The sequence below is a fragment of the Chaetodon trifascialis genome, chromosome 6 (genome assembly GCF_039877785.1).
Source record: "Chaetodon trifascialis isolate fChaTrf1 chromosome 6, fChaTrf1.hap1, whole genome shotgun sequence".
In the NCBI taxonomy this organism is placed as follows: domain Eukaryota; kingdom Metazoa; phylum Chordata; class Actinopteri; order Chaetodontiformes; family Chaetodontidae; genus Chaetodon; species Chaetodon trifascialis.
The window spans coordinates 19298671-19322032 of NC_092061.1; the positions used below are offsets into that span (position 1 = coordinate 19298671).

General features: G+C 42.0%; 2 protein-coding genes across 2 annotated transcripts in view; both read left to right on the forward strand.

The window, feature by feature from the left end:
• The window catches only part of dapk1 (death-associated protein kinase 1), a 68974-nt gene extending 56402 nt beyond the window's left edge, over nucleotides 1-12572 (forward strand). Inside the window, exons 20-26 of the mRNA XM_070964159.1 lie at nucleotides 2570-2786; nucleotides 4932-5117; nucleotides 5298-5495; nucleotides 5655-5793; nucleotides 6740-6860; nucleotides 7019-7207; nucleotides 7839-12572. Of these exons, the coding sequence (XP_070820260.1) occupies nucleotides 2570-2786; nucleotides 4932-5117; nucleotides 5298-5495; nucleotides 5655-5793; nucleotides 6740-6860; nucleotides 7019-7207; nucleotides 7839-9134 (2346 nt within the window). The 3' untranslated portion in view covers nucleotides 9135-12572. The remainder of the gene's footprint in view (nucleotides 1-2569; nucleotides 2787-4931; nucleotides 5118-5297; nucleotides 5496-5654; nucleotides 5794-6739; nucleotides 6861-7018; nucleotides 7208-7838) is intronic.
• A 5676-nt stretch (nucleotides 12573-18248) lies between these two features.
• ctsla (cathepsin La) lies at nucleotides 18249-22171 on the forward strand. The gene is made up of 8 exons (XM_070964212.1): nucleotides 18249-18375; nucleotides 19342-19476; nucleotides 19570-19692; nucleotides 19789-19941; nucleotides 20819-21043; nucleotides 21181-21349; nucleotides 21468-21585; nucleotides 21744-22171. Exons 2-8 carry the CDS (start codon nucleotides 19354-19356, stop codon nucleotides 21841-21843), a joined length of 1011 nt encoding a protein of 336 aa, XP_070820313.1. The 5' UTR covers nucleotides 18249-18375; nucleotides 19342-19353; the 3' UTR covers nucleotides 21844-22171.
• The last annotated feature ends 1191 nt before the right edge of the window (nucleotides 22172-23362 follow it).

Here is a 23362-nt window from a genome sequence, read left to right on the forward strand (position 1 = left end):
CTTTCTGACAAAGCGCTTAAACTCAACAGGACACCTTATAATTGCATGACATTAATCTTTTCTATACTGCTTTGCTCCAGAGACGTAAAGGTTCAGTCTAGTCTTCCCAGTCTGACTCGAGTCACATCCACCAGACACACAGAGGCATTTTTTTTAACTTAAAGCTAAGTGTCAGGGACTTCTCCTCCAATCCATTTTTCCAGAAGACCTGCTGAGATTCAGTGCAGAGTGTGAAAACATGACAGCAGCAACTGTGAAAACAGTCATCCTCTGCATATGCTGGGCTAATTTGAGACACTTTGGCACATTGATCTCAGTTTTGAAAGAAAGGCTGACTTCCCAAGAACCCAGAGAGAGAAAAAAAAATCACTCTGACTTTAAAAGAGGGCACGTCAAGTTCAACATGATTTATTTTGAAACAAGAAGTTGTATTCTGCTCAGATGTGAATCACACTCATTGAAATTAGATGGTTTATTTATTGAATGTGTTGAAATGACCCAGGTGGGAGTGGGGAGTGCTTTCAGATCCCACACAACCGCTCACTGCTTTTGAGGCCACTTCTGACGCATGACTCATCTATTGGATGATGTAAAAAGTGTCTTACATGTTAACAAATGATATCTGTTGAATTGGCAGAATTACGGCAGGGTACAGAGAAGCCAGCCTTCTTTGGAAATGGCTTTCGCTGTTTATGTATCTCAGTGTACAGCATGCCCTTTTATTTTACACAGAGAAACTTTGCATATCAGCGGATGAGGCTTTTCAAATTAAACCAGAGTGAATGTGAATGGCAGAAAATATGAATAATTCATTGTGGCTGCATGATTTGGTTGTGATATACACACAACATACATTATGGCTGTCCTTCAGCTGTATGACAACCATGACAAATAACAGGCATATCCAGATCATTTACATACTGTCCAATTTATGTGAGTTGTTTTCATTTTGTGATGAGTCATCAATCATTCAGCACCCGACTTGCTTGTGTTGTTGTTCCTCTATGTCAAGCACATGTGATCTTCACCAGTATGTATCTTAACAGGAGACAGGGGTCACTGGTGCTTCTTAGCTTTTAGCTCACTCACTACAAAACTTGCCCGCATAACCCTGTCTCTGTCAGCATGTTGTGTTTTGAAAGCTGCTTGTTGGGAATAATCACATTTGTCCTTGCAGCTCAGTTTAGCATGTTTGTGGCTGTAATGACTCTTGAGATTAGCCTTTTTCTTCATTATGAGCGCATCCTCACAAATGAACTCACTGCAGTCACACGGCCCTGTCTCTTACTTCACAACAACAGCAACAAATAGTCATGTGTTCGTTTTTCTTAGAAAGTGCAACACTCTCCTTAATATGTTTTGCTGACATGCGTCATGATGCACTGACGTGATATCAGCCGCTCTTTGTGTGTTGCATTTATGGACCGCTCGGAAAAACATGTATGAAAAAAATCTAAGTAATTACTTTTTTGTATTTATGGTTTTTCAATACAGAGGTATCAAAACTTATTTCCAATTGAAAATTGTTTTGTTCTTCTGCATTTTTTTCCTTCATTGGACAGACTGACAGTCTCCAAAATGCATTTTTAATAGTCCGCAGTGGTAACTCATTTCAGTCTGAACCATAAAAATGAAATGCCTCTCTCAAAGTGAAACCCCGATCACCCTACCGCCTGTTACATTTGAAAAAAATTATCTCGTCTTAGACTGTGTGAGTGATTCCAGAGCAAATGAATAATTCTATAACTGTATAGACTATTTATCCAGAGGTGGCCACTGGGGCCGTTCACCACTTTGGTCCAGGATGAAGTATCTCAACAATTAGTGGATGAATTGCCAATGAAATTTAGTGCAGACACTCATGGAGCCCAAAGGATGAATCCTAATTATTTTGGTGATCCTCTGACTTTTCCACTGGTGTCACCATCAGGTTGACTTTTGTTAATATTGTTGTGAGAATGTTGGCATGCCAACGTTAGCATTTAGCTCAAAGCACCACTGTGCCGAAGTATAGTCTCACGGAGCATTTAGCATTGCTGTAGACTCTTCGTCTTGTTTTGTGGTAATTACCTTGACCTTGGCATCATTGGTCTGTGCTGCATTTTACGTCATCACTCCCTGTCACGCTCCTAAAACATAAGGCTTATTTTGAACTGGTGTGTCATCATCACGGAAGGTAATCAGTCCATCACCACCCACAGCTGCTCCATCACATTAAGAGTTTTAGAGAATTTCTGAATTTCACTGGAGGAGAAAATATGGGTAGTAGTTTGTTTGTGTGTGTTTGGCTTAGAGAAAACATTTATTTTGTGATATCCCCACCCTCATCAATATAAAAATGGTCAGTGGTGCAAAAAACATCAGTTATCCCTGATCTAATGTATAAGAGCTCTTGTGATGGTTTGATTCAAACAGACATCTACGATCTGTTTTCCTTATGAAACTAGTGATCTATTCATGGTGCATGGAGGAGGCCATACAGTAGATAAACATGTATCTCAATGTGACCTGAGCTGTCAGTGGTTTTTAATAAATACTTCCTCTGTGTGTGTGTGTTTTTTTGGGTCAGGACAACCACAAACTGAGCTACATCCAGCAGCTGCGGCCCACTCAGGCAGTCCAGCCCAGGATCAAGCTGAAGTTGTTTGGACACTCAGGAGCCGGGAAGAGCACCCTGCTGGAATCACTGAAATGTGGCATCCTGCGCAGCTTCTTCAGGAGGAGGAGGACACGTATGACCAACACAGCCCGCCACCCCAACTCCCCCATCAACTCCAAACCTGCTGGTAGGTGACAGACGGCTCTGGTGAAGCCGAGATAATCCTTCACAAGATTAAGCCTTCACCTGCCAAGGAGCAGGAGTGATTTTTCTTCCAAAACAAGCTAGAATTATTAATTTGCCAGTACATTCAGAGCATAGCAATGCTCGTTGCCCTTGTTGTTGCTTGCAAGCAATGCTTGTTCCCCTTTTTAGACATTCATCAAGTTCACCCTGACATGCTGTGCAACAGTTTTCACATTTTCAGGACATTTTTGAAGTATTAAAACAATCATTCCAGTTTACCACAGCGTGGTTTCTTACTTTTGGTCTTGGTTCCATCCGTTATTTTTAACATTGAACTCATGACGTTCGGTGCTAAAATGGAAAATTTAAAGATGAGGCAAGTTGGTGAGTACAGTGTACTGGTAGAAATGATGGCCAAATCTACTCAAATAAGACCCCAGATGAAATTAACTGGACTCATCCTTTATGTAAGTAAGACAGAAGTAAGATGAAGAGCAGGAGGAGCGGCTGCAAACCTTTAAGGAGCCAGAATCCATATCATGCATGTGTATTTATGTATCACAGTATTGATACAATACGTAGTGATGTAGGACATTTTCTTGAAATTCAGCAGAGAAATCAGATGTCAATGTATGTTTTTGAGTAATCCAATGAATGAAGTACCTAAAAAAATTCCTGAAACTCCAGTATCAGACCTTCTCATTGATTTTGCTGCATCGCCTGCAAAAGCCTTTATATGGAGCTATAAGAAATGTTTCTATTATCTCACAGTACATATCATCATACTGCCCCGCTTCTCACCCCTATTCATTCAACAACTGACTCAGTAACCCATAACCACAATTCCAGTCCTTTAACTCCAATCACCCTAAAAGTAGAGTCAGTCTTTCCTTTTTCACTGCTCCTGCTCATCAGAAAAGCTTCTTTGTGGACGTCAGTCCAGCACACAGCGACAGGTCTGTGGTAAGACTCCCTGACATGTTCAGTGTGGTGTAAAAAGCATGACTGAGCACACACACACACACACACACGCACACACACACACACACACACACACACACACACACACACACACACACACACACACTGTGTCTTCACTCTCTCTGTATTTGCACTCCATCTGCCCTCCCTCACACACACATATGCACACTCAAACCATTGTGTTTCCTTTAAGCGCTCTATTTTGTGGCGCTCAGAGCCATTACCTCCCAGACAGACAGACATGATGCTCGCTCAGATAATGGTCAGTTACGTGAGCCATATAGTGTTACCGATCCCATCCTCTATACTATCTGGAAATCTGTAGCCTGTGTCAGAGTTGAATGGGGGTTGAAAGAGCTTTTTCTTGTTCTTTCAATTCTGGCTGAATTCAGTAACAGTCTTTATTGACCCTGTGTTATATCTGCAGTGATACGTGACATGAGTCCACAGTGAGACACAAAGAAGCAGGGTTGAGAGGGAACAAGTGCCGTCATGATGGTCATTTGTCTCATTTTTAGATTTCTATTCAAGCAAACTCAATACAAACATCAATTTTGCACTTTTGTAAGCCTGTCCAAAGTCAAAGTGTGGCACCTTAAATGCATATTTACCTTTGTCTCATGTCAATATTTGTAACTTTATGATGCTGTTGGCTGTAAAACTCACACCTGAAAGTTTTCTGCTCTCTGCATTACTTTCTGGTCTTTCAGGTTGTTCATTCTTTACTTATGTGAGGAGGGACTGAGCTTCTTTGACTGTTTTTCAAAACTATTGAAAGCAAACTGTAGGTGTGGTCCTGTAGTGTGTCAAAGAAATCCAAATTTTATGTCTGCATTATGGATTTATTTGCAGTAAAATAGCACCCCCGTGTGTTAGCAAGGGTGCAAGTCCTGTGTGAAAAATAAGACTGGATGCAGCTGAACTAGAGGTAATCATACAGACCTGAGTTTGTTCTTTTGTACAGATCTACAGTGGAATAACCTGAAAAATTCCAACATTCAAGCGGTTATTAAGATACTCAAGTACATTTGAGTAATACAAACATTGTATTGCATACTTGCATCGTATTACATCAGTTGAAAACGGACAACTTCTTTAAGCATTTCCTCAGGTTTGACTCTGATTGACAGCTTCCCTCTTCATGTGTCTCTTCTTCTGTGTTTAGTGTCAGTGAGCATTTCCAACTTGTACCCGGGCTGTGAGAATGTGAGCGTGCGGAGTCGCAGCATGATGTTTGAGCCCAGCCTGACCAAAGGTGTCCTCGAGGTCTTCTCTCCCGTCCACAATGCTCTGTCCACAGCTGACGAGCAGGCCACAAAGGCCATCGACATCCAGCACGCCAACATCCACGGTGAGAACCCACATGCTCAGATTTCACCTCTTTATTGATTTATTTATTGTGACATTTAAATTTAGTTTTTTTGCTTTAAACCATCATGAAGTAATTGATTGCATAATGAAGTGGCTGTAGAATAATGAACTCTTCAGTAAGTAATGAGTTAACTCATGTCACTTATTTCCCTCTCCACAGGTGTGGGAGATTTCAGCGTGTGGGAGTTTTCGGGGAACCCGGTCTATCACTGCTCTTACGACTACTTTGCAGCCAATGACGCCACAGCGATCCACATGGTCCTGTTCAGCCTGGAGGAGCCATACGAGACTCAGCTGGGCCACATCACCTACTGGCTGAACCTGCTGAAAGCCCTCACCTTGCCACAGGACAACATTGGTGAGGACAGGGAGGGGGAGGAGGGTGTGACCAGGCTCAGTCAGATTTTTAATGGACAAGTGGACAACACTTGTCCATATATATATATGTGTGTGTGTTGGTTTTGACTAACGGTGTATGCGTGCGTGCGTGCGTGCATGTTTTCCTGTGTGTCTCCAGCCTTCGGGGGTCGGATCCAGCAGCCTCTCATGGTCGTCCTGGTGGCGACGCACGCTGACCTCGCTGACATTCCCAGAGCTTTCTCTGGAGAGTTCAGCTACGACAAGGAGAAAGTGCTGCTCAAGGAAGTCAGGAACAGGTAGGGATTCAAACCACAGCACACAGGATGGATATTGATATTATTGTGTTGTTTGTTTGTATTTTTGGGATAATTTTATTGACCTGAGGGCACCTCTTGCAATGCATAGCCAAATGGTTCTGTGATAAACTGACTTATATCAGGTAAAGCAAAGTGTTTTTGTCAAATAGCTGTAAATACTGCAGTAGCCATGAGCCTCAGTGACTGTTGCGATGGAGAACAAAATACCACACCATAGTTGCATAAACTGCATGAATTGAATGCCTCTGTGATTCGTGTTATTAGTGGTAATTGCACCTGTTTGACCACTGCTCCCCACCTTTTCAGGGATAGTCCTTCATGTTTCTGAATATAGTTGCTTTCCTCAACGAAAATTCTGACTAAATATCGTCGTCAACGAACCTTTATCACAGTATCACAGTTACAAAAACGAGACAAGACGCAACGTAAATGCTGGTCATGTGACGATAACTACAATTAAATATATAATGCAATATGGTTGGCAAATAAAAACGAGACTAAATGTGGTTTACAAAATAAAAACTCTGACTAAAAGAAAATTTTGGTTTCGTCTAAACTACTAGATACTATATTGACTGGGTTAAATAGAATTGCATTACTAAAAAGAGACTACAATGTTCATTGACTAAAACTAAACTAAATTGTCATCAGTTTTCGTTGACTAAAACTAGACGAAAATAGTCACGGATAATTCTGGCTAAAATAAGACTAAAATGCTCAGACTTTTAGTTGACTGAAACTTGACTAGACTAAAAAGAGTATGAATGTGACTAAAACTAATAAAAACTAAAATGACAGCATGACACAAAGACTAGACTAAGATTAAAATTAAAACAGGCCGCCAAAAACAACACTGTTTCTGAGTTCTCCTGAAAAGAGATTGAAGTTTTTTGAAAACAAGGTGGTGTTGTTCTTTTGTTTCCAGGTTTGGGGTCGACCTGCAGATCAGTGACAAATTGTTTGTGATGGACGCCGGGGCCACAAACTCCAGAGATGTGAAGCTGCTGAGGAGTCACCTGCAGGAACTTCGCACCAACATCATCTCTGTGAGCTCTGCAAACACACACACATACATGTCTCTTCTATCCTGCTTTGTGTGTATTCACCAGGCTGAAAGTAACACAATGACAGTCACTTAAGCATCAGAAACAGTAACCTACAGTGAGTCCACTTTTTTATTGCCCCTCCTCCACCATCGTTACAGAGGTGTAGTCCCATGACACTGCTGTCGGAGCGTTTGCTGACCACCCTACCGACCTGGAGGAAGCTGAGCGGACCCAACCAGTTGACATCGTGGCAGCAGTTTGTCAGCGATGTCCAGGAGCACATCAACCCCCTGGTCAGCCAGGATCACCTCCGCACACTGGCCCTGCAGCTTCACAGCATGGGGGAGGTGCGTTTCTTGTTTATCAGTTTCAAACCTCTCAGTGAGGAAGATAGAACAATAATATACTGAATGTGAAAAGCTCTCCAAATTTTTGAGCTTACATAAGACAAATGAATCCCACAAAATAACAAGAAACATTTGTTGTGACAAAAAGGAAACTTTTGTTCTGAATCCATTTTTGTGATTGGATGGTCGCTGTGAGATTAAAGCAAAAGGGTTTTTTCTTATGCCTGACTTACTCATCAGCTGTCTGTGAGTTCATCAGACTGCCACCAGGGAGCGCTGTTTGGTCATGAATGAATGAAACCAATAGTCTGGATTCATCTGTAAACAATTACTCAGAATGGCTCTGCTGCAGGAACATGTTGTTTCTGTTTATTTACTAGAATGACTCAGCTCAGCGGGCAAAATGAAAAAACCATCCTGAGTTAGAAAAGTGTTTCTTTATGTATGTGTTGCTGCGCTTTTTTGGGGGGATTCTAGTTTTTTTTTGTTTATTTGTCAATATGTGTCACTACATTTTCTTTTCTTTTCACATTTTGCTGAATACTTTTCTATCTTTTACCAGTGTCACTGCCAACTTACTCTTTGTTGTCTCTCTCACCATCTTTCCTTCATCTCCTCCGTCCTCTCACAGATCAACATCATGCAGAGTGAGACGGTGCAGGATGTTGTTCTGCTGGAGCCTCGCTGGCTCTGCAGCACCATCCTCGGCAAGCTGCTGTCCGTGGAGACGCCCAAGGCCATACATCACTACAGGGGGCGCTATAGGCTGGAGGAGGTGCAGGCTCTGGCCCCTGAAAGTGATGTGGACGAGCTGCTACAGATCCTTGATGCCATGGACGTCTGTGCCCGTGATGCCACCAACCCGTCCATGGTGGATGTTCCTGCCCTCATCAAGACAAATGGCCTGCACCGCTCCTGGACTGAAGAGGAGGAGGAGGAGTCGCTGATCTACGGTGGGGTCCGACTCGTCCCCGCAGAGCACCTTACCCCCTTCCCCTGTGGCCTGTTTCACAAACTGCAGGTGAACCTGTGTCGCTGGAGCCACCAGCAGAAGCCCGAGGAGGATGGCGGGGAGGACTTCGATGGAGATATCCACCTGTGGACCAATGGAGCCAAAGTGAGCCAGGCAGGAGTGGAGGCCATGATCCTCCTGGTCAACCACGGCCAGGGGGTGGAGATTCAGGTGCGTGGGCATGACTCAGAGAGGGCCAAGTGCTACACCCTGTTGGACACCATCTGTAGTATAACCGAGAACCTGCTGGCCTCCACGCTGCCCGGACTGCTCACAGCAAAGTACTACCTGAGTCCTCAGCAGCTGCGGGAGCACCACGCCCCCATCATGATCTATCAACCCAAAGATTTTTTCCGAGCCCAAGTCCAGCGGGAAACTTCGCTCACCAACACCATGGGAGGCTACCGAGAGAGTTTCAGCAGCATTCTGTCTTTTGGCTGTGCTGAAGTTTACCAGCAGGGGACTCTGGGAACAGACATCCACATATCAGACGTCCCCCTATTGGCTCGCAGGAAGCTCTGTCGCATGCTGGACCCTCCTGACGCTCTGGGTAAAGACTGGTGTCTGCTGGCCATGAACCTCGGCCTCACAGACTTGGTGGCCAAACACAGCAATGGGACTCCAAATGGCACCCCTGAGCTGGTTGCAGACCCGGACTCCCAGCGGGCCACACTGCAGCCGAGCCCAACAGCGGCGCTGCTGCAGGAGTGGAGCGGGCGAGCAGACAGCACGGTCGGCGTACTGATGGCCAAACTGAGGGAGCTCGGCCGCCGAGACGCCGCCGACTTCCTGCTCAAAGCTTCTCCTGTTTTCAGGGTCAACATGGAAGCGGTGGGAGGAGCTGCCAACGGCTACCCCCCCACCTGCAACGGTGGCACATCGTACAACTCCATCAGCTCCGTCATATCCCGCTGAACCAAACAGGGTCACCTTTTTGTGCTTGCCAAACATCAAAGAGTTGGTTTAATGTGACATTTCCCCTGAACAGGACAGTCACAGACTCATGTGTGAATGAACATGAAGTGCAATCGTTACCAGAGAGTCCAGCTGCTCGTTCCTTAATCTCTCCATTAAGTTGGCATATGAACCAGATGTTGTGTTTGTGCTCTCCACACCTGTACAGCTGACCTTTCCTTCCACTATGAATGTTGTGAAAGAGCTGATTGTCCTGAGCTCCAAAGAGGAATCCAGTGCTTTTATTCTGTTCTTAATCTTGTTGTGCTGCTTTTTAATATCCCTCCTGCTCTGCTGAAAGTCTCATCTCAAAGCTAAAAAACAAAGTACAGAAAAGATCAGTTTTGAAAAGCTATCAACTCGACATGACCGATCGGATGTGGTTGAAAAAAGATGGCGGCCTCATATTTGGACCTTTTTCATATCCATCCTCAAGTGAAGAACTGAGGACTTACTTGTATCAGTGAACATGTTGGAGGCTGCCATCTTTACTCACCCCATCCATCACAGTTACAGGATATCATCTTCCCTCCTTGCTTTTGTTTTACTGATGTGACATTTGGCCGTTCAGCTTAGTGTTTTATACATTAATAGCATTTTTTAGAGTGCCTTTGTGGCCTTCTACCTCCCTAAAGAGCACAAATAGTCTTGTTATCAGAAAAACAGCAGTTCTTTCCAAACATGTGAAGATCTGTGCCTTGTTGACACAAATACTAAAATGATCTCAGTTAAGGCCGTTGAGGAAAAGGCCATCATACATTTAAGGCAGGAAAAGGTTAATGAAGAAAGACAGTGAAAAAGGAAACATAAAACTCGGCTCATGTTACAAGGTTTTAAAAATTCCATTTTACTGCCAAAACAAAAGCAGATGCAAAGCTGAAAGCAGAGATCGATCTGGTTCTGACAGAAAACACATTCATTCTTCTCTCATATTAGAGTCGGTGTGGAGATGATCTGATGCTCTGTGGGAGTCAAAGGGAAACAACGTCTTTCATGTTTAATTGGTGCATTTGTAGGTTTATACACATTATTTCTTCATGAATCCAACAACAGAATCTCTTGACTGTTGATTAATAAGTGGTAAGACTTTATTTTAGGGGTCCCATAATTTCCTAATTTCCTTGGACATTTTCTTGCAAAGAACTGTGTAATGTGGCGTTAACTGTGGTGGAAATAGAGACAGTGTCATGACACCTTGAGTCAAAGTTGACAACAATGACATCCAAATTCCAGATTACTAACACAGATGACTCAGAAAACTAGTAAACATTCACCTTTGAGAAGCTAGAACCAGTTAGCTTTGAACATTTTGCTTACAAAATTACTTCCGATCAACTGATTATTAAAATTGTAACTGATTTTCAGTTGATTGACTAATGTATTTAGCATCTAATCATTTAATCTGTAATACTAATCTTAATGGTATACTCTGTTTTGCAGTTATTATACAAGCAATCAATATACTTGACTGTTTTATAAAGACAGGAAATGTGAAAATGCCCCAGAATCAAACAGTTAAACTTCACACAGAGAGCAAAAGGCCTCTGGTTGAATAATTACTTTAACACAGCTTTGTGCAGCTCCCTCATTTCCTCTCCCACCAACAGCACACTCAAAAAGTATTTCTTAGTCTGCATGCTGACTTTTTTTGAGTGTACTTCATTTTTCCACTCAAAACCTGCTGAGCACTAATCTATAGTATGCTAACAGGGTGTGCTTTGAGTCTCAATTTTTCCAAACTACAAGATTGTCCTTTCCAGTGACCTCCCGAAGAGTTTACAGTTGTGTATCTGTTCCTTTCGTGGAAATTTCAGCCAATTATGGGACTATAAAATAAAGTGTTACATGAATGTTTTCACTTAAAAGGCTTTGCTTTAGATTCACTCACAGGGAACTTAGAGTTTTTTGTCTAAAGTACAGTGTCTTTGAGTAGAAAGTGCCACCAAAAATGATCAACACAACTTAATTTTTAACATTTTCTACTAACCTGAAAGGTAATTAGTTCTGTTCAGAGTGTCATTGTCAGTAAACACACCTGACACTGCACCTTTTGAAAGCCTCCTCAACAGGTTTTCTGCATTAGCAATCAGTGCTAAGACATCAGCAATCAAGTTACCCGCCACAGTGTCATATTTTTACCCAGTGGCACGGACGCTGCTTCTGTTGAGCTAAATTTGAGCTTCTGTCAGTGTTGGACGGCCATGCGTGGCTTCACATCTTCTTTCAGTTTTTGTCTTTTTATATCATGAAGCTGCAGCCCGGCTCGGTCAGCAAAAGCAGGGAACAGATGGCATGAAGTTAGTATTGTTAGCAGAAAAAAGGCCAAAGGCTGCTGATGACAGAAATGTGTGGAGAAAAGCATTTTAGCTTTGTGTGAGCTGGTACTTTATAATGTTTGTGAATCAGAAAAATGCTCCTTTTTCAGTACGCGTGTTGATGTTGGGAAAAGAGACTTTCTGGATGTTAAGGCCTTTTACAGGACACAGTTTGATAGAAGAAGATGAGCTCTGTGCCAGAGTGCAGTATTTCCTATCTGCTTTAGTTCCCCAGTGTTACCAGATGTTCACAGAGATAAAACTTTAAAGACTATTTCAAACATTTTGCTTCACTTGCTGTGTTCGTTTCAGCCTGAATTTGCCAGTCAACACAGCAAACTTCTCGCTGTGGTGTAAATACTCGAGTCCTGTTCCCTCCACTTCATCCTCAGTTTACTGTTCGTTTTCAGCTCATTTAAGCTGTTTTTTTTTGCCCAAATACTAAATATTGTTGATTCCAACTAGGCAAAGTGAATGTACTACACATCTTTCCTAAGGATATGGTTACAAGTAAAACCAAATCAAAGATATGGCGATAGAACATGATGAAGTGAAACGCCCCAAACTGGTCAGAAACATTCTTTCATTTTTCTTTTTTATTGGAGCTTTTGTTGAAGTTGTGTGTAATCATTGCCAATGTTGTGTGCCTAAAACACACTTGTTCATTCCTCTATTATCGCCTTGTACAGTACACAAGCTGAGAAGTGATGTTTCAGAAAGGGAAGTGAATATTATGTTCTCTTGTTTAAGAAAAAGAGGCACCTTTTTGTAAGCTGGGAATCACTTATCTTATTATCAAGTTTGGCTCTGTTTGGTGTCTGTTTTCCAGATGGTCCTGACTGCAAGTGGATTTAAAGGTATTCTCAAAACTATTTTTCTGTTTGTTTCTGTTTGATGAGGAAACACGTACTCAATATTATGTTTGAGTGATACCCCCCCCCCAGAGACTCCGGTCTAATCACATTGCACAAGTCTTTTTGTCGCTATTTATGTTACATTACTTTAGCATGTCTTGGAATGCCATGTTCTTAGTACTTCTGACACTTTATAGTGTAATACATTTTATAATAAATTCTTTACCTAATACCATTGTCTCTGTCCTCATTAAAGACGCACAGTTACATAGATATTTTGAGGTAGTATAGAAGCAGATAATTGTAATTGATTTTAGACATTAGTGCAAACAACACCCTTATCAAGAGGATTAACAGACTAGCATGAGGTAAAGGTTGCACAAATATGTTTACTTTAAGAGTAGAGAGCAACAAACAAAAAAAATTCTGTTACACAAAGTTGTAGATTTTTTTAGGTGTTCCCCTAATATTTACTTTTTTCTTAATTAGAAGATATTCAAATAAAACAGGTTAATCTAGTCACAATATAGATAAAAGCAAGTGGGGAAAATGTTGGGAACCACTGTTTTGCAGCACAAAACAGGAAGAGGGTGATGTTCTTCCATTACAAACAGAGCTAAGGTTTTTCTGTGCAGGCATGGGGAACAAAGGTCAAGAGAAAAGTCACTTCCTACACCATTTATAGGGCAAACATGCCAAGGATAGGAGGAGGGTGAGGGAGACAGGTGATACAATTTTTTATTTGTTTTTTTTGCAGTGAGGTAGTTGTATGGTACTAAGTATCTAAGCTGTTTTTAGCTGAATGGATTTCCTGCAGACTGCTACTGGAAAAAAACACCCTTCTTAACAAACTTAACCAAAATCAGAGAAAGTTCAAAGATTTCACCACCAGTGTTAGCTGGACAGCCTCAACCCTTATTTAATAGAGATGTCTTTGGGAAATCAGGGACAGACTGGTGTCTTTTGGGCCTTTAATTGTCCTCCACCAGATTCCAGGCTGTTATTCACACTTCTCTGGGTTCATTGTGGAGCTGCTGGGCTGTCGACCCTCCACCCACACAGTCACATGACCTGTCTGCTGCCTGAAGCACTCTGGGTTTGTCCTAACTTGTCCCGACTGCTGACGGTGTCGACTGTCATTCAAAAATATTTGTACAAGGAGGGAGATTAATGCACCAAACTCGTGACTTGAACCATTTGAACCTTTGTCATAGGCTGGCTTCTTTTGCAAAACTATATTTAAAACTTAGGTTTGATTCATGTTTTTGTTTTTTAAGTATGGTTTAATTTGGCCTCAGTGGTTTAAACATACCGTGTATGTCAGGGGTCTTCACCTTCAAAGTGATCTGTGGTTAATACAACAACACCACAATGTGGTTTCCGGTTTGACTAATGTTTTCAACTGAAATAAGCTCATGAATACCTTAATTTATACTCTAATATGTTCTCTGATTCATGTCTTCCTCCAGGTCAACATCAATAACTTCCAAGTACAGTAAACACCACAAATACCTCTATACCTGCAATTAAACATCTTCCACTTCATGAGGTGATGCAAACAATTCTCACTCAAACAGATTGAGTTTCATTGATTATCAAAGTTTGGTAACAACAAGGCTTTTAACAGTCATTACTACGCTTCCCTTGGATTGCAAATACTCCCTGCCTTTAATGAACTGTGTTAAGTATTCATAATCATGCTTTTATTACCTTTAGAAAAAGATCTCCTGCATAAATCACCACGTGCTAAAGGTTAACACCTTAACACATGACCAATATTCAGTTTCATACATACTTATCATATACAAACAGATAAGGATCCCTTACATTTGTTTTCAATTTTTGTGCAGGACATTCTACAGTTGAAAATTGACTCTTGGTCTCTAAATTAGCTCCAGTTTCAAATTAGCTACACTGACATTTAATGTTGCTTGTAAGTCAAACTACCTGTGATAATGAAGGTTGATTCATTAGACAGGCTTTAAATGTTAAGTTAGTGATGTTCAGGCTTACACGTTAACATGAGTTAGCCAGCTTGCTAACATGCTAGTGCTAAAATGCTAAATGTGACATGCTAAACATCAGCAACATCTCATAGCTGTTATTTGCATGCATGTTAAGCCTAAGGAGAACAATGTTAACACGCTAACAGCTAACCTTAGTTAACACCAGCTTTATATATATATATTTATTTATATAAAATACAATAATGGATTATTATTATCGTTGTTGCTGCAACTGCTATAACATAAGCAGCATTTTAATGTTAGAACTGGGCGAGACGCTAATATTAGCTTTTGTTAGCATTAGCAGTGCTTTGAACTGAATTCAGTTCAAAAGAGTTGACACGAATGAAGCCAAGCTCATAACAAAGCCTGACAAACTGAATTTAAGATTGTGAAGAAAACACCTTAAGGTATAGATGTTCTAGAGCTTTCAGTCGCATCACATGATCTTCATCTGCTGATGACATTTACCCAGTTGTCATGGAATTGTGGATCCATCCATTATTTTCTGAGCTCTTTCAGGATTTCTCATCGTGTTTTGAAAGTTGAAGTTCAACTTCATCTTTATCATGAACAATAGTGTTTACTCTGGCACCATTACTGCCAGACTTTTCATTTTTACCTCTCGAGTGGTAGTGATATAATTTATCACTCAGCAATTTGGTTTTCCTATGTAACTGAACTGCTAGCGTTACTAAACCAGGTGTGGTTGCATTACCAAATCAAATACCTCCAGGATCAATAACGTTAACAAACACTTGAGGCTTGAAAACAACATGTAGGAGTGATAGTGACCCCGTTCTGTAGACGTGTTCATCAGTTCGGGTTTGTTAACCTCTGTGTCTGGATGGCCGGACCAGCAACTGATAAGCCTCCTGCTGTGTCGCCTGAGCAGCGTCCTAATCTGAGGAATGTATAAATGATATGTTAACTACTCACAAAGTATCTTACATCAACAGGCCTCTACAGCAGCCTGTTAGCGTGAAGATAACCTGAAAATTCATCAAAGTACCGATTATAGACAAGAGGAGATTTGACTGCTAATGCTAACAAAGGTGTTTAGATAGTGAGACTATCTTAATTTCACGTGTTGAGGCCAGTGGCTTTCAGTATAATAAAGACATTTAAAGGAATAGTTGGATATTTCAGGCATACACCTGTCCACTTTCTTGCTGAGAGTTAGATGAGAAGATTAATACCATTCTTGTTTCTGCATGGCAAATATGAAGCTAGCTAGCAGCCAGTTAGCTTAGCTTAGCTTAGCTTAGCACAAAGACTGGAAACAGGGAAACGGCTATGCTAGCACATGTTTGACATTTCCTCCAAAGTTAGATTATGTGAACAGTATGTGACACTATATTCAGCTTTTTGCATCCCATCAAACCCTCATAGTGCCAAAAAGTATTTTATTTTGACACTCAAGTACATTTTCCTGATAAAACTTTTGCACTTCATGTATGGCTATTTGTGTTTAAGTGATGGATATGAATGCTGCCACTGCTGCTAACAATATTTACTCAATGGGGAAAGCTGCAATCCTGTTTTTTAGTTGATACACATGCTAACTGACCAAATGTGCATGGTCATACAGGAAGTGCTCATTGTCATGTGTCAGTCCGCTTGAGCAACATGATACAGTCACACATGAGCTGCTGAGGATGCAGTCTGCACTGGGATTTCTGCAAATGCAATGAAATGATGTATTTTTAACCCAATGCAAAGCATGATGCTTGTTAACTTCACTGTAGAGTTGCACTTAGGAAACTTTGGAACATCATCCTGCATGTGACAACATAAAGTATGATGCATTGGAAAGAAGAGGTTGGATCATGTTAAACACTGATAAACATTTAATGTTAGCATGTTGTTCGTCTGAGACTTGCATAATTTAATCAAGAATTATTTAGCTTTTTTGAGTATCCTTACATCGTGGTTTAGGCAGCAAGAGGTAGTCAACATTCCACATTTAAAAACTTACATGTGGTGGGTATCTTAGTTTAGCATAAAGGCTAAAACAATATTCCTTTCTTTGTGGTTCAGACAGTGGTGGAAGACGTAAAAAGACAAGAGTACTGTAAAGTATCAAGGTAAATAAACTAATAATGCAAAATAACTGCTGCTGTCATATTGTATTTGTTGATTACAGGTTTTGTGTGTAAAATCTGAATAACTGTCAGATAAATATAGTGCAGTGAAAAGAATATTTCACTCAGGATTGTGGTGGAATGGAAGTACAAAAGAGCCAAAAGTGACGTAAAAAACCTCAAAATTTTACTCAACCACTTACTTAACTTGGTTTACACCAGTGATGTCAGACTATCACTATCACAAATATGCAACATTAGGAACTCTAATAATAAAAGCTTTTGTTCTAAATGCATAAACAACTCTGCCTGTTCAGAGTTTTATAATCTCATCAATCACATGAGCATCGACCCTGATTAACTCAGTCTTTGTGCCAGCAGTTCCTGGAGGTCATGATATTCTTAGCCTCCCACAGCTTTGGTGATTTAAACACTGGACATCACTGATAGTGTTATACATCTAATATATCCTTAACAGAGATCACTGATCAACCAAAAGAACAATTGTCTTTGAATGTTTTGAGTTACGTTTCCACAATCTTCTCTTTTCACGCTGTAGGGGCAGCTGTCATATTTTTGGATGGTAAAAATGTCTCATCATTTGAGAACCAAAGGGTTCACTTCTGTTTGTCTTATAGAGCAAACCAGAAACACATATACTCTCACCTGGGTGTTCCCAGCACTGACGGATTAGTAAACATGAGAGGGATTACTTTGATTTCACTGAACAGATTCAAAATCACGGCTTTGTCTGAGGCATAATCAAACAGATCATGGGCTGCTGGGGATGAGTACATAAAAATCGCCCACCTTATGCATTTTAAGTTATTTTTAGTAACATTTTGTAAATTGGTAGATACTTAATCTATGTGGAGCAAAATAGATTACCCACTTTTCGATTGTCTGACTGTCTGTGATGTTAGTTCCAGTCATTTCATACAGAGGCTTTGACTTATAGGAGCCTCCTTGACCCCTGTGGCCCCTGGATCTATGCCCAGTAGGCCTGTTCAGTAATCACATTCATTTTACTCTCCTGCAGCCACCAAGGAGCTCATAACCTGACTGTTAACCAACAGTATTTTTGTGTGAGTCTCAGTTTTAGTCTTCTGTCTGTAGTGCATTTCATTACTGCCATCACAGAAAGATATTTGTTGTCTGAAGTCTTTCTCATGCACATGTGTACATGTAAAAAGAGGCTCAGAAATCCTGGTCACCCATCCACAAGGCAGTTCCTGGGAAATCAGGATACTCTGATTACAGAAACCAGGGTTCTTCAACACACAAAAATATTCATGAGTGAAGCCCGCACTATCCTGATTGCTTATGTGCATGCTGCAGGGGTATATCCTGCCCAGGCTCCCCAAAAAGTCTCGGACTGGCCCTGTCAGTTACAATTACACATTTCGTTTCCTCAATTGTTATCACCCCATTTCTAATACCTAATACCTAATACATTTCTAATGAATGGTCAGACTGCCGCCAAATAATATCAATGACCGTTCTGTTGGGTGGGTCAGTATTTTTTTGCCTCAGTCAGCTTTCTTGAAGGCCGACTTAATCAATAAGAAAGGCCTATCTTCACCTGATCTGTTTTAATCACCTGAGCAACACTGAAAGTCACTATGAACATCTTGACGTGAGTCTGTGGGTAAAACAAGTTAAAACAAACAACCCCGAGTTAATTAATTGCCGTTTTCACTGTTCTAGCTGCAACAATCCTGAAAAAACACGTCCCACTCCGTTCCTGGGAGGAGGAAATCACGTGCTTCCGTGATGACATCACATGTCGGGGCGGAGCATCGATCTAATAAACAAGGAGCAGACCAATCAGAGAGCTCCGTGGGACGTTATTCTGCTGCTCGTTGGGCCTTTATAAACTTTGTGTACCTCAACCACAGGGAGTTATTTTCATCTTCTTCAGCTTCAACAGTGAAGGATATACAGTAAGTCCTCAATTTTTCATCTTTAATGATATCAAAATATCTCAACTTGACACCTAAATTTAGGTTTTAAACCAATAATATTGATGAATATTTGTGTTTCTGCGAGATTTTTCCTCATTTCAACCCACAATAAACAACATCCCAGTGTCCGTTTAAAAAATGTCTGCTTAAACCAATATCTTATTTTTGTGTCTCTGTAGAGTCAAAAGTGCCCGTATTTTATTGTTATCCGTCAGCCATAGCCATCTTGTTTGATTCGGCTGCTTCGTCGTCGTCTCTCGTCTCCTAGCTGAAAGCAGCCATTGTTTGTTTGTCCCCAGTGCTTTAAATTAAGAGCGAACCAGCATCTCCGAGAAGTGGGTCCGTTTGAAAAGACCGCTGTTTGGTAGCCACCGGTTAAAGTTTTGGTTTTCTTTTCGTTTTCCTGGTCGTAGTTTCGATGTTCGAGCCGGTTTCTTGGCTCTCTGCCGTCTCCGCGGCACATCCCGTGACTGCCAACTAAACAACAACAGGCTCGATTAACTGTTGGGATCTCGGAGTTTATTCTCCAATTTGCGGGAAAACAGCCGACAAACAAGCAACACTTTACGCATCCTGTTAACATAACATGATAGCCAGCACCCTCCACTCTTATTATCTTCGTTTGGCCCTGTTTTGGGCCGAGTGGTCAGGGAATGACTGTGCTGTCGGGAATGTGTATTGCAGCTTTAATGCGGATCCCGTTTCTTTATGAATCATGGGAGTGAGCAAGCTGTTTCACAGGATCTGTATGCATGACAAGTATCACGATGGGGCAACATGTGAGAAGGGATTTCAATGGTTAAGTTGCACGGCCTAACATTTTTCTGAAGAAATTCTGTCTTTGTCACGGAGTCTGTCTGCCTCCCCAGGACGTCAAGCCTGCATCAGTGATTAACCTGCTTGTTTGGAAATGGCGTCCTAACTGTTTGACCTGTTGTTTTTCAGTAGGAAGCAACAATGCTGCCTGTAGCCTTGATGGCCGTGTGCCTGAGTGCAGCCCTCTCAGCCCCCAGCCTGGACCCGCAGCTTGACGAGCACTGGGAGCTGTGGAAGAGCTGGCACACAAAAACTTATCATGAGGTGACGTTTTCTCTTTTCTTTGTTCCCAGCAAGCTGTTCCCGTCCCCCCTGAATCAAGAAGAGTCTGACTGGTGTTTCTTGTTTGTTTTGTAGAAGGAGGAGGGCTGGAGGAGAATGGTGTGGGAGAAGAACCTGAAGAAGATCGAGCTGCACAACCTGGAGCACTCCATGGGCACACACTCCTACCGCCTGGGCATGAACCACTTTGGAGACATGGTGAGCCCACAGTTTCAACAGACCCACTCGAGTCTCACCGGATCATGAACATGTACCCACAGTATCACTTACCAGCTTAACTTTGTCCTTCCACAGACTCAGGAGGAGTTCAGGCAGCTCATGAACGGCTACAAGCGCAAAACGGAGAGGAAGTTCAAGGGGTCCCTGTTCATGGAGCCCAACTTCCTGGAGGCTCCACGTGCTGTGGACTGGAGGGAGAAAGGCTACGTCACCCCCGTTAAGGACCAGGTAACGGCTGTTTAATGTCTCATGTCGCCTCAGGGTTCTGTCGCAATCACACCTGGTGAACTATCAAGGTGTGTTTTCAGTTCCTGGAAGCAGTGAAAGGGGAAAGTATAGGGAAGATTTGACAGGTCCATGTCTGCGAAATCAGTGATTCTTTAAACACTGTTATTGTTCTGGTGAAAGTCACCCATGTGTTGTAAACACGGTATAGGTTTATTTTAACAGCTATGTTAGTGAACCGGGAGGTCCTGTAATAACCTGACATCAGCTGTCAGAGTGACTCGATAAACACAATTACGTAATGTGCGACTAAACCGTTGCGTTGTTGCAGATTTGCTTATTTGAAGCAATGGGGACACTTTGTCCACTGAAGTAAATGTTTTGCTTGAACAGAAAGATAAGATGGCCGCGTGCAGGTTGTTTTTGTTATCTCTGTGCTCCACACACACACACTCCTCCTGCTGCAGCTGCCAGGGTGCACAGTCTGGTCTCTGCCCCCCCCACGTGGCATGCCGTACATTAACACCCTGTAAGCTGAGACCGGCCCGGGAAGCGCTGGAAGCGAGGCCACAGCGGAGCAGTCGTTAACGTTTGGTCAGGGTGCAGCGTCCAATCAAATTTTATTTCATGAAATAAGATGCTCTCCAGAATCAGAGAGATAAGTTGTAATAATGCCATAAGAGCGACATAAAGGGCTTTTTACACCCAAAGAAATAAAATGAGAAGAGGTTTGTGAAGAAGGAGCAAAATGTACGAGTACAAATTATTTTTTTAGTAAAAGTGATGTTTTGATTGAATGATCCCGATCTTGTGGAAACATAAATGGAACTCTGTATTTCTTCATCAGTCTTAACACAACCTTCCACCCTCTGTCCCTCAGGGTCAGTGTGGTTCTTGCTGGGCCTTCAGCACCACCGGAGCTCTGGAGGGTCAGCACTTCAGGAAGACTGGCAAACTGGTGTCGCTGAGCGAGCAGAACCTGGTGGACTGTTCCAGACCCGAGGGCAACGAGGGCTGCAATGGCGGTCTGATGGACCAGGCCTTCCAGTACATCAAGGACAACCAGGGCCTGGACTCTGAGGACTCTTATCCTTACCTGGGAACGGTGTGTATCTCATGGGAGGAAGGGAAAAGTCAAGTAGACATGTCTTAATGTCCTCTCTACAGGAGATCATATGTTGGCTTCAGAGGTTTGTGTTGGCACCGAAATGCCCCACTCATCTTCTTCTTCTTGTGTACCAGGATGACCAGCCATGCCACTACGACCCCACATACAACTCTGCCAACGACACCGGATTCATCGACATCCCCAGCGGCAAGGAGCGCGCTCTGATGAAGGCCGTGGCCGCCGTGGGGCCGGTCTCAGTTGCCATCGACGCCGGCCACGAATCTTTCCAGTTTTACCAATCAGGTCAGTTCTCGGCTATGTGAAGAAACCCGTTTAAAGACATTGTTTTTGCAAGTGTCTGTCACCTGTTTTTAAAGATGCTTTATGTGTAACTGTGGTACTTTTGGGGGGCGTATTTCAGGAATCTACTATGAGAAGGAATGCAGCAGCGAGGAGCTGGACCACGGCGTGCTGGTGGTGGGTTATGGCTTCGAGGGAGAAGACGTGGATGGCAAGAAGTACTGGATCGTGAAGAACAGGTGAGTGGGAAATGCTGAGCTTTGCTGTGAAATGTAATGAACTTCCACTGTTGGGCTTCTGATTGAAATTCTCTAAAACTGCAGAAAACAAAGGGAGCGAATGAAATCTGTTCCGCTCACTTCCTGACCTTTTTGTCTGTCCCTCTGTCTTCTCACAGCTGGAGTGAAAAGTGGGGGGACAAAGGCTACATCTACATGGCTAAAGACAGGAAGAACCACTGTGGAATTGCGACAGCGGCCAGTTATCCTCTCGTCTAACGTTCGCACAGCTCCACTTTGTAGCACCATAGCATTTTTATTGCAGGAGTTTGGCTGAAGACGAGAGCCGAGGCTTCGGCCAGGGCGACGCAGTGACGGCAGATTCTGTGACGCTCTGCGAGGACAAACACTGTTGTTTTTAGGGAAATGGCGCCGTTTTGTTTTGGCTGTTTTAATGCCACTTTATGAAAAGATTTTAGTCTAGTGTTTTATTTGTAAATATGTGTATGCTATTCGAGAAGTGATATGTGGACACTTGCTTCGGTCATTGTAAATGATTTTTTTCTTTTCTACTTTTACTGTGATCAATTAAAGTTGTGAAACACTAGTTTGGTTTTTGGAGTGTTTTTAAATGCAAGACGGACGGCTTTACGTTCAGCTCTGTGTGTTTTTCAGCTTGTTCAGAGGGCTTTAAACTAAAGAGGAGGGATCATCTCATAATATTACACAAGGCAACATTTCAGTCTATCAGCAAAGTTTCAAGATCATGAAACATGGTTATACACGCTTTTCATGTAACAGCAACAGCATGCATAAAACAACTGTTGTGGAGCCTTTTATAATAGTTTCTTTGAGAAATAACTATATAAACACCCATGAACTTTTTGATTAAATAAGATTAATGGAATAATAATGCTAAAATGCAAAGCACTGTTGTGGTTTGACAGCACTGAAAAGTGGTTAACATACATAATCAGTCATCAGTCTTGTAACAGTTGTTGATACATTTAGGGATCAATATCCCTGCATAATTTTCAGATGTTATTAATAAGTAGAACCGGTCACAGGATTTTATCTTGACCTGCTTCATCTTTAAATCTTGTGACTGAAGCTACCAAACACATTTACTGCTGCTAATCCCACATGTTGGTTTGCCATGTAAAGCACAGGCTGAGTCACATGATCTCATGTTAAAGCAGCTCCGCTCCCTGACGTCTGGCACTGGGACCTCGTGGGATTATTGATCGCTTAACAATGGTGTTGATTCATAAGGAGGCAGGCTGTGGGGGTCCTGCTCACCTTACATGAGTGCTAAAGGTATTTTTCAACTAGCGCTGTAACACGTGATTACTTCTATTCAGTGGTGGAATGTAACCAAGTATGAATATGAGGTACTGCACTTGTACTTTACTGGAGTGTATCGCCACGCTCAGACGCAGCTATTGCACTATGAACTCCACTATGTTTGTGTCACAGCTTTAGCTGCTAGTTACTTTTATTTACACCCACACAGTGGAAACCTTGTATCTGATATTTAACATACATTCAACACACAATGATAAACATCAGCTAAAAGCAGCAAATCCTCATATCTGCGAAAAGCATTTTTGGATTTTTTGCCAGATACACAAATGATTAATTGGTTGACACATTATTGATGATTTATCATTTGCTGTTGGACTAATCGATTGATTGATTAATGGTTTCATCACCAGTGTTAAAAGTAAGTCCCAGCAATTAGTTACAGCTGCATTGAGTCACACGTAAAAGGTTTAATTTAAAGCTTCTTGCAGGCTTC

What these genes read in the sequence shown, in the direction of transcription:
- ctsla (XM_070964212.1), top strand. Translation starts at nt 19,354, where the DNA reads ATGCTGCCTGTAGCCTTGATGGCCGTGTGCCTGAGTGCAGCCCTCTCA. An exon ending in ACACAAAAACTTATCATGAG is followed by an intron (nt 19,477 to 19,569) that starts GTGACGTTTTCT and finishes TTTGTTTTGTAG; the next exon opens with AAGGAGGAGGGCTGGAGGAG. An exon ending in TTTCCAGTTTTACCAATCAG is followed by an intron (nt 21,350 to 21,467) that starts GTCAGTTCTCGG and finishes GGCGTATTTCAG; the next exon opens with GAATCTACTATGAGAAGGAA.